At 42.0% G+C, this 18,051-nt stretch overlaps 1 protein-coding gene across 1 annotated transcript in view; it reads right to left on the bottom strand.

Annotated features, from left to right (window-relative positions):
- LOC137279159 (uncharacterized) overlaps positions 1-15,198 on the bottom strand; it is a 92,226-nt gene extending 77,028 nt beyond the window's left edge. The window contains exons 1-13 of the mRNA XM_067811639.1: positions 14,889-15,198; positions 14,538-14,611; positions 12,180-12,321; positions 7,904-7,968; positions 7,141-7,264; positions 6,543-6,635; positions 4,540-4,751; positions 4,002-4,124; positions 3,754-3,893; positions 2,856-2,976; positions 1,692-1,946; positions 950-1,147; positions 369-491 (exon numbers count right to left, since the gene is read on the bottom strand). Of these exons, the coding sequence (XP_067667740.1) occupies positions 369-491; positions 950-1,147; positions 1,692-1,946; positions 2,856-2,976; positions 3,754-3,893; positions 4,002-4,124; positions 4,540-4,751; positions 6,543-6,635; positions 7,141-7,264; positions 7,904-7,968; positions 12,180-12,321; positions 14,538-14,611; positions 14,889-15,198 (1,980 nt within the window). The remainder of the gene's footprint in view (positions 1-368; positions 492-949; positions 1,148-1,691; positions 1,947-2,855; positions 2,977-3,753; positions 3,894-4,001; positions 4,125-4,539; positions 4,752-6,542; positions 6,636-7,140; positions 7,265-7,903; positions 7,969-12,179; positions 12,322-14,537; positions 14,612-14,888) is intronic.
- Positions 15,199-18,051: the final 2,853 nt, after the last annotated feature.

The following is an 18,051-nucleotide window of genomic DNA, read 5'->3' as shown; positions in this document are numbered from 1 at the left end:
TATGTACAAATAATGCCTGGGATATACACATGCATCAAGTATGATCCCTGCAAAATACACTCGAATAAAGCATATTCCATTATTATTCACATAAATTATGCATGTTCTTTATGATAGACACACTAATCAAGCATGGCCCAAATACCTATGGATATTGCATGGTCCCTAAAATATACACATGGAAAATGCATGGTTCCTACATTACAGACAAATAGTTCGAAAATAGACACATGAATATTGCATGTTATCCACAATATATAACAGAGTATCTGCTCCAGTATTGAAACTGTTTTTTTGTACTATGTTTCTCTTCAGTATGTATTCTCATGCAACAGTGTTTTCTTAAGTTATAAAGTGTGTCTACTCACCAGCTCAACAGTTGGATGTGAGGGTAGATGAGCTGTCAGGATGTACCACTGTGTGGAGTCGTCGGTGCCACGGATTGGCAGCAGGAGGCCCAGCTCAATCAGGAGTTGATGCAAGCCTTCTGCCTGAACACAAACACCGGGTTCATACAGTTGTATAATCCACTTATATAGTGCCTGGTATTCATCTCATTAGTTACTCACGAGACGCTGTAATTGGAATCTGACTATTATTACTCTAGATAACCCAAGCTGCCTGTTAGGCACTAGAAGGTTATAGTCACATGACTTTATCTCACCGGGTACCTGTTTTCTGTTGGGTGAACTTTCAATTTTTAACAAACTCACTTGCCTGAGGTGGGACCACATGTATCACATGTGCTTCACTGTGAGGCAGGACTGATGTCATAGAAACTCTAAGGAGTCAAGCTGCCAAACATGGTCATACATCCACAGTCTGCTTGACCATGTCAGTGCTTAACTTCAACTGATTTGTGACCTGAGCTCTAAGCACAGGATTGTTTCAGGTATCAGAGACTCACCTGAAAGGGACCGACAAAAGACTCCAGATGTCAGAGACTCACCTGAATTGGATGGACAAAGGACTCCAGAAATGTATTTATCTGACTTGGTCCCCAGGCTGGAATATCTGAACCCAAACATTTAATGCTGGTCTTTTGTGGTGGGTTGCTCATCAGGAACTTCTGCAGGATTTCCCCAAACTGAGGTAGGTCTGTGACACAGGGGCTCTCTTTCAAATGGGGGAAATACAGCCCAAAGCCCTGCGGTACACAAACACAGTTGTCAATGGTGTAATTGATAATTAATCATTTGAGTTGGTCTACTTTTTGATGTTTTTCATTTTAATGCTGGACATTTTGAGAAAAGTCACTTGCCTAATGCAACAGTAAGGGGCAGGACTAATGCTGGAATGCTTGGCATACTCCAGAGTCAGGCAAACAAACGTGTTAGCGACATCTCATGTGTCATCTGTAAACTGGACTACAGCACGTCAGATGCACGAGCAGGTAATTGTTTTGTATGGTGTCTCACCATGGTATTCTGCAGCTGCAAATGTCACCTGTAAACTGGACTACAGCACGTCAGATGGACGAGCAGGTAATTGTTTTGTATGGTGTCTCACCATGGTATTCTGCAGCTGCAAATGTCACCTGTAAACTGGACCACAGCATGTCAGATGCATGAGGAGGTAATTGTTTTGTATGGTGTCACACCATGGTATTCTGCAGCTGCAAATGTCACCTGTAAACTGGACTACAGCACGTCATATGGATGAGCAGGTAATTGTTTTGTATGGTGTCTCACCATGGTATTCTGCAGCTGCAGCAACTTCCCAATGTGCTGGAAACTGTTGCGAGGATTAAGTGATCTCTTCGTATCTTCTGCAACATTGTAGAACACCTTCTCCAGGTTCCAGTAGGTTCGAGGTCGAATTTCTGTCAGAGCATCCAATGCTCCCCTTGAATACTTGTTGAAGATCCATGGAAACTGGGCGATCATGGAGGCCACGGACTTGTAGAATGAGTCACTGATAGACGATGTGTCTGGGGTGGTCTTGCTCTGAAGAAATGAGTGAGTATGTTCAGACAGAGAACAATATAAAGATTTATATCACAGTTGTCATTACTGGTCTGAATACTGTTTAGGTAGCAGTCAGTAATATTTGAGTGAACTAGACAGATTAACAAGTTGTGAGGAAAGCAGCATTAATCCTGTTGTGTCATAGTCAAAGTGGTGATGCCACAGACTTCAACAGTACTCACCATCGACTGTTTCAGGGGATCGGTACCTACCACAGAGAGTGTTGTCACCACTCACCACGAACCAAAAACAGTGTTGTCAGGTCAGCACTCTCCATAGTGAAGTCTGGTCAGCACTCACCACAGACAGTGTTGTCAGGTCAGCACCCACCACAGACAGTGATGTCAATTCAGCACTCACCAGTCACCACAGACAGTGTTGTCAGGTCAGCGTTCACCACAGACAGTGATGTCAGATCACGCTCACCACAGACAGTGTTATCAGGTCAGCACTCTCCACAGACAGTGTTGTCGGGTCAGCACTCACCAGAGAGAGAGTTGTCAGGTCAGCACTCACCAAAGACAGTGTTGTCAGGTCAGCACTCACCACAACTGTCAGGTCAGCACTCACCACACACAATGTACTGAGGTCAGCACTCACCAAGGACAATGTACTGAGGTCAGCACTCACCAAGGAAAATGTGCTGAGGTCAGCACTCACCAAGGACAATGTACTGAGGTCAGCACTCACCAAGGAAAATGTGCTGAGGTCAGCACTCACCAAGGACAATGTACTGAGGTCAGCACTCACCAAGGAAAATGTGCTGAGGTCAGCACTCACCAAGGAAAATGTACTGAGGTCAGCAGTCACCAAGGACAATGTACTCACCAAGGACAATGTACTGAGGTAAGCACTCACCAAGGACAATGTACTGAGGTCAGCACTCACCAAGGACAGTGTTGTCAGGCGGTCCTTCTCCAACAGTTCCTTCATAGCTTCCTTGTCTGCAGCTCCAGCTGCCATGGCGATCTGTCCCGTGAAGTCAATGCACTCCAGACGCCAAGCACGCCTGTAAATACATAATCATGAAGTGAGCAACTTCCACACTGCAAACTTATCTTAGAAAGTGTATCCTACTGATTAAAGCCCGTTTCTGTGAATGCTTGACTGATCATAATAATCTACCCAATATAGCAAGGCTAAACAGTATTATTCAACTCATCAATTAACCATCTCAGTGTACATCAAATTCATCTATTGTCCATCAGCCTATTCTAATTAATAATCTAATGTACATCGCCCATGTCAATTGTATGACATGGTTGCCCAGTATGCAGCTATGTATATATTCACCTTGTTTCAACTATGTATATCACTTGCTTGATAACAGTGTCTGTACCTACACTGAAATGTAGCATTTATGGCAATAAAGAAATTGACTTTCCAAAGAACTTGATTTTCCTTCATCTTTAATTTCTTAATGCCTCAAAAGTCAGTGTTATTTAAATTCTGTTCATCACTATGTACTCCTGCACAATATCCAGCACAGTTCAGTGGACTTGGAGCTAATGTTCCACCACCTCATTTGGCAGTATCTTGGAGATCTCAATCACTTCTAGACAGATACAACATTTTTGATGGTACAACTACCCAACACAGTGCTGTTTACAATGGGGAAAAGGGTTGGGGGGGTGACAAAGGTACAAATGTACTGCCACCTCCGACAAAACTTTCTTATGCCAGTCTCTCTTCGTCAAGTAGAGTAGTCAGGTGGCTGAGTGGAACAAATGTTCATGGTGACACGCCGCTCCTACCTTCCACCTCCTTACTTGCTAACTCTACTCACTCTGTGAGAAAATCCAGCTGACTGTAGATTGCTCCCTTCCAGGTCTGGAGCCTCTCTCTCACTTTATTCAAGATATCTTCCTCTGACACAACTGTCTCTCCAGACTGTACCGCCAACAACTTCACTACGATGTCACGACACTGGAGTCAAAAATCACAATGTTATTGTACTCAAATACAGTGAGTGAGTGAGTGAAAGAGGGAGGGAGGGTGTGAGTGAGGGAGTGTGTGAGGACTGGGGGTTCTCACCTTGGACAGTGCAGCCGCTACTCTGTTTGCTAGATGGAGGTGGAGGGATGCAGGGTCGGCCTCTGTGGGTGTGTAGGCCACCACCAGGATACAGCCTGGGCTGAGCAGGGAGTCCACCAAGGGCTGAAACAGGGGCCATGTTGGAAGAATGAGTATTTTTGAGCTACAGGCAATCCACAGATCAGCTCAGCTTATAGTACTGGTGCTATGCATATATTCAGGATATCAAAACACATGTGCCATAAAGTTTGAACCTGCATATGACCCAGCAGTAAGTTGCAAACTCATCTACACCAACCATCTGCCATTTATGATTAGTGAGAAACTGGACCTACTGGTGGTAAGATCCACTACAGTCAACCTGACCTGGGTATACTGTCAACAGTATATATTATCAATGTAAGATAGCGACTTTACGTAAGTCATAAAGAAAGTTTGGTGAAGATATGCATGTTGTGATGATGTGACCTTTCAGTGGTGTGAGCATCTTTCTTCCGATGACCTTCATCTCTCAGGATTCAGATGATGAAACACTCACACTATCTGCTGGAACCTCCAAGATGTTGAATTTGCCTTTCTGTTTCCTCCTGGGGTCTGGCAACCAATCCTTCATGTACATTAGCCCAGGGGAAGGCTTCCGATTGGCTGATCCAGCCAACAGCGATGTGACACTGACATCTATGTCCACACCACGCTGTACCACAATCTTGTAGTTGGGGAGTTTCACATATTCTTCAGAGTCGGATTCATCTGTTCAGCACAGACAAAACTAATCAAAATCATAACATTCAAAACAAATATAATACTTCCCTCAAAAAGTAACTTAACTTAATGTAAAGTGGTTTAAATCTTTGTTAGTTATTTGTCTCATTATCACATCTGGTAATACAGCGCATAACAAAAACCCATCACATAACTAGGCCAGTACTGGCCCAGTGAAATCAGAGCATCAGGCCCATTAAGGCATTCCAGAACTAGGCCTGAACTATTTTGCACACTGGTGTTGAACTGACCAAGTACAGGCAGAGAACTCTGGCCCAGTAGACAGCCGTAACAGTTGCCTAATTGGCCCTTTACAGTTTGACCGGCACTGGCCCGGTTATAAGTTTGACACCGTTTCTATAGTTTAAAACAAGCTGACACCAAACAAAAATATTCTGAAGGAGAAAAACAAAACACAACATAAGTTTATCCATATGAGTTTAATTCCTCCTGAATTGAACTGATGTTTTTGAATTAGGTATGCAAACAGGATTTGCCTGGTCTTAAAAAAATGGCACATATGATGAACGTATAAAATTTTCAAAATACTCTTGTTTCAGCAAAACTGTTATCATTCAAAATTTACCTCAACGCTTAACTCAAGCTGCAAGAGTGGTCTCTACAAGTGATTCAAAACAAAGATTGTTACTATTTAGAGTCACATTTCATCGGTTTACACTCAGAAATATGGAAAGTGTCAACCTGTACCTTTTGGCCACATCTCTAGAGCAGATGACATGGTCCTGAGATAATCTCCCACCATTCCCCAGATGGGAAGTGCACTGCCTGTATTGGGCCAGTACTGGGCCAGTAAAGCATTGTGGTGTTATGTTTATGGTAGCCATCCATATGTGGCCTGGTACAGTTTTGCTTGTAACAGGACACTAAAGGAAAATAAGCACTGGTCCAACACTGGCTCTATACTGGTGTACATTATGCCAGTACCAACAGTACAGGCCAGAATGATGCCAGCACTGGCCCAGTAATGTGATGTTAGCTGAGAAGAGGGATGGCAAAAAACTCATTTAGCCAATAATGGGGGTGACAACCATATACAGACACTAAATAATCAGAAAAGTTTGTTGCCAAGGTTTCATCTCATTGAACTAGTGTTTCAACTGGTTTTGGTCATGTTGTTGGGTGTATTACAATGTGCCTGGGACAGGTCTGGAGAAACCTCAGCCATGACGGTGTAGGATGGCTTCACACCAAGATAAAAATGAAACATATGGCTCAAGTTCCACACATTTACATTTATCATGAGACTTTTAACCACAATTTTCCTTTCTAATGTATTACATTAAATTCACTTGCAGAAATTCTGCTTATTACTTTTGTGTGACAGAAAATCATGAAACAAAATTACTGATTAGTAAAGGAAACAATGTAAGACATCATTATCTTTTCTAATCCTGACTCATACTAAATCTTTCTCCATTCCAAGGAAATTTTGTAGCAGCTATGCTGAAAAGAACACACCTCCTCCCAATGCACCCTAGACACCCTAGAGCCATGCGAGAGAACCGGCTGACAAGTCACATATTTGTGGCTGTTGGGAATTTCTGAACTGAACCACAATTCAGTCCATCTTTTTGCAATTATCTGGCTTACTGATAAAATTATGGACACTGTTATATATTAGTATTATTAAATTGGATCTATAGTCTACAGTGTGAGCAAGGGTCCGATCTGAATCTGACAGACTACAGACCAGGGAAACATATCTTACTGAGTAAATGAACATACTCTCTGGTGGAAATTGATCCTGGTGACACCTACCTTTACTTGCAACACTTTGGTTGACTGAAAACTTGGGGCAGCCTGAGATAATAGGACAGCCATCAATCTTCACCTGAGACACCTTTGTTTCACCTGGTGTAGAAGGGAATTGTAACAATCAACATTTTAAAGGAACACACTTTTCAGTCTGGCAAATGAATACATTTGGGATTGCTTTTTCTTGAATTTTCATCTTTGCTGGTAATCATAAAGTGTATGCTTACAGTACCATCATTATGCATGAAACATTAAACAAAATACAGCAACAGGATGTTTGATTTCCCCAGAAAGATTTTAAGCCACTGAATGGAAGCATTTGCCACTTAATATTAACAACTACAACACACTGAAAGCACTTATGACACATTGTTTATCCCTTTGTACAACTGTGGGGCTGGTTTCCTTCCTCACCACGTAACACTTGGGTAGACAGTAGACAGACTCTCTGGATACCCTTATGTGCTGATGGACATACAGTCATCCAGTAGGACACACAACAAAAGTAGCCAGATGTCTGTACTAGGACAATACTGCCAGATGGCCATGAAGGTAACAGGCTTTGTTGCAAGCTAATGTGAACTGACAGTAATGTTCTTACATAGTTTTGATGGCAGCTTGGACACTGCAGTACCCACTATTCCTAGGTTGAGCAGCTTGCGACATGTCTTGGCCAGCACATAGATCCCCTTCTCTGTTATTTTAGAACATCCGTGAAGTTCAGCCTAAAATCATACATATGTTTGTAAAGTCATAGGCTATAAATGATTTGGGTTACATAACACTATGAGTGCAAGGAGCCAGTTTAACCCATGCTGCAATCTACTACTGGATCTAAATGTATAGATGGCAGAGAGAAGATCATCGATGGTTGGAAACTGTAAAATATGAACAACTGGAACATACAATAATTTGAATACAACTGTAAGCATGCAAGCATTGTACAAGGTTGTGCATAATTCTTTTCCCTATTAGTGAACAAGTTGTTCAGAAGTCTGACATGTTTAAAATCAAAATCACTACTGTATTAAAAAATGTTATGCAGACGAAAGCTATATGACATGTAGATGCGGGTGTGTTATTATGGTACAGTAGCCAGGGTGTTATCTGCTTGCTGCATCATCTACAAATATGTATGTCAGTAAAACAGCATAGCTTTATTATCAATCCTGAACAGTACAACAAGAAATTTACATTTACAGAGAATTTATTTTCTGTCTCAGCCATGATAACCATAGCCATAAGTTCCTGCAAAAAATGTTTGTGGAATTCTGCGACCTGTAAACTTGCAAAATGTCTAGTATTACTTCTATATCATTTCCTTCAAGTAGCAAATATCTACCTCACTCCCAGTCTGAACTTACCCCTAATAATTTTGGAAAGAGCTCTGCTGCCCATGCCAGCCCCTGGTCACTCAAATGAACACACCCTGCAAGAAAGGGCACACTTTCATAGTAGGCAGAGGGATTGTTCATTCTGACTGTGACATGAGTAATATACCACTATGTGTCAGGATGATATAGGTTGGAAGTCCATAAGTGAAGCTGTACTAGATGTTTCCAACTTCAGGAGACTAATGATATTTGTCTCCTGAAGCATTTGGCATATGATATTACCTATTGCCAAGGGATCCTCAACACATGTAGCCAAGTGTTCATGGTGAGAAACACAGTGATATAGGACAGGTATGCACACATGCACACTACCAGTGCACCAACACACACACACCCTCCACACCTACACACTAACACACACACACACCAACACACACATCCTGCACACACCCACACCCACACCAACACACACCTCTCCACACACACCAACATACACATCCTCTCCACACCCACCCACACTGACACACATGCACCTCACACACACACACACACACACACACACACACACACACACACACACACACACACACACACACACACACACACACACACACACACACATGCACCCCCCCACCCACACCTACACACATGCACATGCACACATGCACATGCGCAAACACACACACCCACACCCACACCCACACCCACACCCACCCACACCCACCCACCCACACACACATACACACATGCACACACACACACACACCCAACACATGCCAACACACACACCAACACACCCACACACCCACACCCACATCACACACACTGACACACACACCCTCCACACTGGGACCAAAACACACACTCTGCACATACACACACACAAATACACACACACACACATACACATTCCAACACACACCCTCCACATACATACACACACAAACACACACACACAACACAAACAAATCCACACAAACACATCCACACACATACCAACACACACACCATCCACACACAAAAACAAAGACAATAACACACCCACACACTCCACATGCCCACACCAACACCCACATCCTCTACACACACACTGAAACACACACACAAATAAACACAACAACACACATACCCTCAACATGCCCACACAGCAACACATACACCCTCCACACACACACCAACACTCACACTCTCCACATACATACACACCCTACACTGTGGACAGACCTATGTACGTGAGACATCAAGAACATCAGACCTTGTAGTCAGACTAGACTCAAAATCAGCCCTATGAGATCACATCAAAGACAACTTCGACCACAGCATCCAGTGGGACAGGACCCAAACCCTAGCTACCAACCTCAAAAACAACCCGAACTACAGCATCCAGTGGGACAGGACCCAAACCCTAGCAACCAACCTCAAAGACAACCCTGACCACAGTCTCCTTTGGGGCAGGACGCAAATCCTAGCAACCAACCTCAAAGACAACCCCGACCACAGTATCCAGTGGGACAGGACCCAAACCCTAGCAACCATCCTCAAAGACAACCCCGACCACAGTATCCAGTGGGACAGGACCCAAACCCTAGCAACCATCCTCAAAGACAACCCCGACCACAGTATGCAGTGGGACATGACCCAAACCCTAGCAAACAACCTCAAAGACAACCCCAACCACTGTATCCAGTAGGACAGGACCCAAACCCTAGCAACCAACCTCAAAGACAACCCCAACCACAATATGCAGTGGGACATGACCCAAACCCTAGCAAACAACTTCAAAGACTTGAAACTCAGGAAACTCCAAGAAGTCATCTACATGAAAAGACTCCAACCATCACCATGACCAAGGCTATCACACACCTCCTTCATACTATGAACTTATCAAAGATTCTCATCAATCATAATCCCTCTACCTTTAGTATACATCCTCATCATTGATATCCCCTACTTATGTACACCACAGGCCTCAATACCCCTTGTGTATTTTCATAGGCTTCATTTGTTAAGCTTTATCAAAGCCCATGTGCTCTTAAAGTGTCTAGCTTCCTATTCCCTAATGTACAGTACAAACATTTCCTCGAACTTGTATATATGCTTCTCTATCCTCATTCTGTTCATCACTTGCTTGATAACAGTGGTAGAACCTAAACCGAAACGTCACTCTCATAGCAATAAAGAAGATGTTCATCCACATGTTGTCCATTTTCCCTACCCTGCACACACTTCGACACATGACACACACACCAACACACATACACAAAGACACACATTGACACATATACACATGCACAGACACACCACACTCCAAAACGCACACACGCACGCACGCACGCCAACACTGATATCCCCATATACTCTGATACTTAGGTACCATCGGACAAAGAAATAAAAATGTTAATTCCACAATTTATCTCCACGACTTATGTAGCTATGTAAATGTGTGAAATATCTGTTCAACTAAGCTTGGCCTAATTACAGTTCAACTGTAAGGGAGACAGGAAACATAATAAAAGGACTTAACTGAGGAGAGATTAGTGCAGGAATGAGAAATGCAGTTTTTTTTAAAGTCCTATTTGACCTATTTGGAACAAACCATGGCTTTATGCAAAGTAGTGAGTTATGATAGTGTGTTACAAAGGACACTTTTCAAATGCCCATTTCCAAATTAGAGTTAGCTTCATTATAAACGATAGCATAAAAAAACTTAATAGATTTCATTACTATTTTTTAAGTTTTTATTTTCCAAAGTATATGTTGTACACTAAAAAGATCACCATACAGAGCATTTTTGTTGTTTGTTTGTTGTTGTGCTGCATTGTGCAAAGCATGATACAATCCATCTTTATCCTCAGTTTGTTGATTTTGTACTACATTGTATTCAGATCATTTTCGCCTTCGGTTTGTTGTTTCATAATATATTGTACTCAACATCCTTTGAACCATTTTCATCATTATTTTGTTACTCTCATAACACACTGAACAAAACATCGTACAGAACATCCTTGTCATTAGTTACCGCAATACATTGTACAAAACATCATACAAACATCTAGGTAATGTCTACAATATTATTTAACTCTATTTATTTCAATCTATTCCCAGAAGTGTGAAGTTTGACTGTGTCCAATACAGATTCCATTCTTTCCACATCTTATGCCTAGATCTTTTTTTCATTTATCCTATCCATATCAGCCTGTTTTTTCTGTATTGACTTTTCAACCTGAAAATCTTGCATAAATGGCTAATGTGTTTTTCCTCATCGATTTTGAAAAAGCTTTCGACTCAGTTGACAGAAAATTTATGCAAAAATGTATTAGACTTTTGCAGCCTTGGACCAAGCATTCAAAATTGGGTACGAGTTCTGCTGAAAGATAGCAGAGTGTACTAGTAAATGGGTTTGTGAGTGATTTCTTCAAGTTAACTAGAGGCTGCCGATAGCGAGGCCCAATATCACTCTATGCCTTTATTTTATGCGCTGAAATTCTGTCCATTCTAATAAGAACAAATGAGAAGATTAAAGGGATAAAGATAGGCAATATAGACAAAGCCGTCTAGCTCAATTTGCAGATGACTCCACAGTGACCCTAGATGGATCATCTTCTGTAAACATTTCTCCTAATTTTATTTGTGTACAGTCTTCACTTGAACAGATCAAGTCTCCTCTAGTATTTCTGTGTAATCCTTGGTTACTGCATGGTCCTTTCTTCCAACTCCATTGTTGATTTATTTTTAAAAATTCGCTTTCTAATCATAAAAGGTACTTTGATGGTTTTCCCCTTGTTCCGTCCACTTTGCCTTAGATCTAATATCTAAACCTTTTATCTTTTGTTTGATAATTTCTTCTAGGTCTTGTTTAACTTTTACTTTTAATATTTCAGTCGTTTTTCAGCTGGTTTTGACAGCAAAATGATGTCATGACTCACAGTTATGAATGAGGAATGCATTCAGATGCAAATATCTAATTTCTTTGTGCATGAAATGAGCTGAAACAAGGAGAATGGAGAGTAATGGAGAATGTTTATATGCTGTATCACCATGGCATCTTCACCTAACAGGAAATGCTATCATTCTTCAAATGAAATTGTCAGACCTCGGGTAGAAATGATGATTTTGCTCCACCTTTCCAACAAAGTGTGGTCAGCTCATTGACTTGGTTGACACAACTGCGCAAACTGATGCTCATGATGTTAATCACTGGTTTGTCTGGTCCATTATTTACAGACTGTCGTCATAAGGCCGGAATGTTGCTTAGAGTGGAGTTAAACATCAATCAGTCAGAATGATAAAGTGTTCACAGACTCACCATTTACAATGAACTTCTCCATGGAGGGGAAAGTGGATCTTGTAGATTTGAACAAGAAGAAAAGACTGTCTGTTAGTTGCTCAATACCAGTGAAGTCAAGGGATACCAGGTCTGACGTCACTGCTTCGTTGCGTATCGAGTCCTACACAAACATATATTTGGGATCGGATGCACCACAAGTATCAAAGTAGGCCACCAGTCAACTAAGGAAGATGTTGACTCCAAACTAATTCATCAATATATTGTAGTTACTTAATCATATACCATAATCATATATTATTCACCTTTCATCATGAATCATCACGATCATAACTATCAAAAAATGTCAGAGTGAAAGATCTATTCATAATCAAACCTTTCATTAAAATATGAGAATAATTTGGTACTGATTTTTCATATTCCTCACAATGTTTTGTTATAAACATATGTAGGAAATATTACTCTGTTATGACCATAAATATAAAGTGATAGAAGACACTGCAGGGAAAGGGAGGAAACAGTCTCACTGACAAAAAGCACTACTCTCCTCGACACAGTCAGAAGAGGGAGGAACTACTCTCCTCAACACAGTGGGAAGAGGGAGGAACTACTCTCCTCGACAGAGCAGACAGAGGGAGAAACAAGACTCACCGACACAGCAGGAAAAGGGAGGAACTAGACTCACTGACACAGAAGACAGAGGGAGGAACTAGACTCACCAAAACAGCAGGTACAGGGAGGTACTAGTTTCAACAATACAGCAGACACGGGGAGCAGCTAGACACACTGACATAGCAGACAGAGGGAGGAACCAGACTCACTGACACAGCAAGAAGAGGGAGGAACTAGACTCACTGACACAGTAAGAAGAGGGAGGAACTTGACTCACCGACACAGCAGAGGGAGGAAGTAGACTCACCAACACAGGAGAAGAGGGAGGAAGAAGACTCACCAACACAGAAGGAAGAGGGAGGAAGTAGACTCACCAACACAGAAGCAAGACGGAGGAAGTAGACTCACCAACACAGAAGGAAGAGGGAGGAAGTAGACTCACCAACACAGAAGCAAGACGGAGGAAGTAGACTCACCAACACAGAAGCAAGACGGAGGAAGTAGACTCACCAACACAGAAGGAAGAGGGAGGAAGTAGACTCACTGACACAGGAGAAGAGGGAGGAAGAAGACTCACCAACACAGCAGGAAGAGGGAGGAAGTAGACTCACCAACACAGAAGGAAGAGGGAGGAAGTAGACTCACCAACACAGAAGCAAGACGGAGGAAGTAGACTCACCAACACTGCAGGAAGACGGAGGAAGTAGACTCACCAACACAGAAGGAAGACGGAGGAAGTAGACTCACCAACACAGAAGCAAGACGGAGGAAGTAGACTCACCAACACAGAAGCAAGACGGAGGAAGTAGACTCACCAACACAGAAGGAAGACGGAGGAAGTAGACTCACCAACACAGAAGGAAGACGGAGGAAGTAGACTCACCAACACAGCAGGAAGAGGGAGGAAGTAGACTCACCAACACAGAAGGAAGAGAGAGGAAGTAGACTCACCAACACAGAAGCAAGACGGAGGAAGTAGACTCACCAACACAGAAGGAAGACGGAGGAAGTAGACTCACCAACACAGAAGGAAGACGGAGGAAGTAGACTCACCAACACAGAAGCAAGACGGAGGAAGTAGACTCACCAACACAGAAGGAAGAGGGAGGAAGTAGACTCACCAACACAGAAGGAAGAGGGAGGAAGTAGACTCACTGAAACAGAAGGAAGAGGGAGGAAGTAGACTCACTAACACAGAAGGAAGAGGGAGGAAGTAGACTCACCAACACTGCAGGAAGAGGGAGGAAGAAGACTCACCAACACAGAAGGAAGAGGGAGGAAGAAGACTCATCAATAGAGCAGAAAGGGGGAGGAAGTAGACTCACCAACATAGTGGGAAGAGGGAGGAAGTAGACTCACCAACACTGCAGGAAGAGGGAGGAAGTAGACTCACCAACACTGCAGGAAGAGGGAGGAAGAAGACTCACCAACACAGAAGGAAGAGGGAGGAAGAAGACTCATCAATAGAGCAGAAAGGGGGAGGAAGTAGACTCACCAACATAGTGGGAAGAGGGAGGAAGTAGACTCACCAACACTGCAGGAAGAGGGAGGAAGTAGACTCACCAACACAGAAGGAAGAGGGAGGAAGAAGACTCATCAATAGAGCAGAAAGGGGGAGGAAGTAGACTCACCAACATAGTGGGAAGAGGGAGGAAGTAGACTCACTGACACAGCAGGAAGAGGGAGGAACTAGACTCACAGACACAGCAGGCAGAGGGAGGAAGTAGACACATCAACACAAAAGGCACAGGGAAGAACTAGACTCACCGACACAGCAGGCAGAGGGAGATAGTCCATGTTCCAGTCATAGTCACGCAGGATTTCTCGCCGTCCCAGTTTAACTACATCAGTGAGAAGATATATGTATGAAACATCCCTTGTTTGTTTATTATTAATTCATTCTGTGGTTCAATATTCAAGCTTTATTACAGCTGCTTGAAAAAATTGCTGTTAATTTTATGTGCTTGTACTTGTGGTCATTGATACAGGCATGCACACATGCATTTATGTATTGGTGACGAAAATATAACTTGCCATGGTAATTGTTTTACCTTTGCCAAGCTGAGGGAAGAGCCCAACTGGACTATTTTCTGTAGTATAACATTTCCTTACTCTCACCTGGATTAAACTGGGCCTTCCTGTTGACACTCTTGAGGCGTCTCTTCTGTGCCAAAAGTTGCTCGGATGTGAACAGATTTGGCTGAAGATCAGACTTGGTTACCCCTAGTTCCTTCTTCTTGTCCAGGGCAATCAATAGGTTGCTACTATGATCAAGAAACTTGCTTTTGTCCACAGCTTCAGTATATATGCTCTCATCCATAGTGTTAGAGGTCTTGCCTAAAGACATAGCCTCTGTCTCTGCTTGCAAACGCATTTGCGCTGTTGATTTAGAAATTGCTGACCTCTTTTGAAATCCACTCTTTCCCATCTTTGACTTTGATATCTTCGTGTCTTCTGGTGCTGCCACTGTGGCTTCATCAGAACCAAATGTAAAGATTGATTTTATCTGAGGACCTTCTTGGGTGGTTGGTTTAGTCCTGGAGCCTGGCACTAGTTCCGGCTGACTGCTGAATGAAAACAGTCCTGTTTTTGAAGAACTGTCTGGCAGCACAGGTGGAGGTGCTACAGGAGGGGGAGGAAGGCCTGAGGACTGTGCAGATGGGGGTGGGGCTGAGCTTGGGGGAGCAGGTGGCTTTGGTGGGGGTGGGGGGATGTTGGATGAAGTCTTGGGTTCTGATGGCTGACTGTCAGAGGCCAGGGAGGCATTCTGCTTGGCTGATAATGGTCGTGTACTTGTATGTGATGACTTGGAACCAGAAGGATCACTAGTCTTTGTTCCAGAACCTGGGCGTGACCGTGACCCAGATGATGCTCTTGCAGGAGATTTTGGATCCATGATCACAAACACATTCTCTCTTCAGTTTCAGACTTGGTGAATATATCTTCTGTGCTGGAATTAATTCATTTCTCATAATTCTAAACAAGAAAAGAAAACTAATTTAGGGAAGTAGTTAATTCTACACACTAAATAAAAGTACTTGGTTTCACTTTTTACACCATGTACAGTCAAGCTGTTGATGAATGCTACATTCGCCAGGTCAGGACAGAAATGGGTAACAGGCTTTGCATTATCTGTTTCTGTTACTTGTGCATTAAGTCTTAAAACTAGTCAAGCATTATGAAGGCGCACTGTAAATAAACACAATTTTTATCAGTTTACTTTTGATTCTGGCATGAACATGATGCATATATCTGTATCTGATTATATTGCGGAAAGTTTGACTGGCACACCTTGAACGATGTTCTTCAGGTAGTGGGGATTCCATTTCAGAATTGGTCCCGAGCATGGATGGTTGTTGCGAAAGTATATTGAGGCAACACAATGGATAGTTTCTTCAATTTTCAGTTATGCATTTGCCATGTCAACTTTTACATTGTGGCCTAAAAATGGGTAAGGCTCGAAATAGTTATACTGGTGTTATTTTAATAGTGTAATGGCTGGGGACAGGGTTCACAGGAAGACAACCTGGTGCAGTTGATTCCATGATTTTTCAAATATATGTTTAATTTATCGGCATCTGGTCCTTTTAAATGTCATTTAAAAGTGATATACATAAGGAAGAGAGTTCTATAGATGTCAGCTGCTTTGGTATAAGGAACACAACAATCGCCTGACAAAGGAATAAGTATATAATTCAAAACATTACTTGTTTCTTTACCCAATCCTATCATCAACAGCTTTCCCTTTCCAATATCTCTGTGGGCAGTAGTAAATTTTATCCATTATTTACTACTAATGATATTTCCCTTTAATACACCCTCATTGTTTAATGAGTACAAATTTAGTGGGACATCATTAGGTGTTGCCCTAAATTTGCACTGTTTTTGTTGGGGCTGTGACAGCAGAATAGGGATGAAAATGCTAAATAATGGTGAGTGGTCCTGTTCACAAAAATCCCAATTGTTTAATGTATACTATATGGCTATCAAGAAGCTGACATCCATGAAACTCTCTTCCATCCATTGACATCCTCTGCGCTCTAAAACTTCATAAAATGTATTGGTGTATGTGGATGATAGTGTTTAGAGCAATACGTTTTCCAAAGGTGAAAAACATTTTTGACAGCTGTTCTGTAGTCTTTAAAAAAATATGAGGCCATGCATATATATTTGTAAATTACAGATAAAACAAGAGTCATCAGAAGATGACACATCCCCCCGGCCCCCACATATCTGAAAGGACAACTCATCTGACAGCTACTTGATGTTTTCTTAGATTAAGTTTGAATTGTTTCCATGGAAGTCATGAACAATATAAATGCCATATATTTGTAAACAGCAAAAGGCACACTTCAAGATCACTTCAACCAAATAGTGAAAAGCTTTATGTACATGGTATGTTGTGACAAACAGCAGATTAACAACAGCAAGTATGATAGAATAAATAGAACAAGTAGAAGCGGCCAGTAGGGGACTTAAAAGCAACAAATAGCAATAGTGATGAAGCCAATGACCAGCGGGATTAAATAGTAACAACAAATACACACAATGTTTAGATATTCTATAGTTTGATTAGGTCTTAGTTCAAAATCCTACTCACACACTCCACAGACCTCTGCCAAAAGATAAGCAGCATCACTGAAAACAACCAGATTATCAGCTATGATGTTTTTGACCTCTTTACTAATGTCCCAACTGAAGAAGCCCCACAAAAACTACGTCAACATACCTCCAAAGTTGACCAACCCCTTGAAACTCAACCCTCCATAGACTCCCATCATCAGCTTCACCAAATCCTGTATAACGTCCACCTACTTCACCTGGGGATACAACATTTTCAAACAGATCCCCTCTTTCCCCAATTCTCACTAAAATCTACATGACCCATTTTGAAGAAAAATTGCTGGCCTCCTCCCCAATCCATAATCTATAGACTATCTAAGCATTGTGTGTATTTGTTGTTACTATCTAATCTCCCTCATCAATGGCTTCATCACTAGTGTGTTTACTACTTGCTTTTGTTAATGTTCATCCGCTGTTTGTCACAATATACCATGTATATAAAGCTTCTCACTATTTGGTTGTCTTCACTTTAAATTTTATGATGACGTCAGATAACGACGTAAGAATCTACACTGACGCATTGCTCAATGTAATAAACAAGAAGTTGCAATACAATAAATAAATATGTATGTATCATATTTGACTCATCAAACTCTAGAATGACCATTAAACATATGTAAATTACAGATATTTTTACATTGTACCGAAGACAGATGTG

Source organism: Haliotis asinina, chromosome 3 (genome assembly GCF_037392515.1).
Source record: "Haliotis asinina isolate JCU_RB_2024 chromosome 3, JCU_Hal_asi_v2, whole genome shotgun sequence".
Classification (NCBI taxonomy): Eukaryota; Metazoa; Mollusca; class Gastropoda; order Lepetellida; family Haliotidae; genus Haliotis; species Haliotis asinina.
The sequence above is the reverse complement of the archived record's forward strand: the minus strand, read 5'-3'. Positions and strand labels throughout refer to the sequence as shown.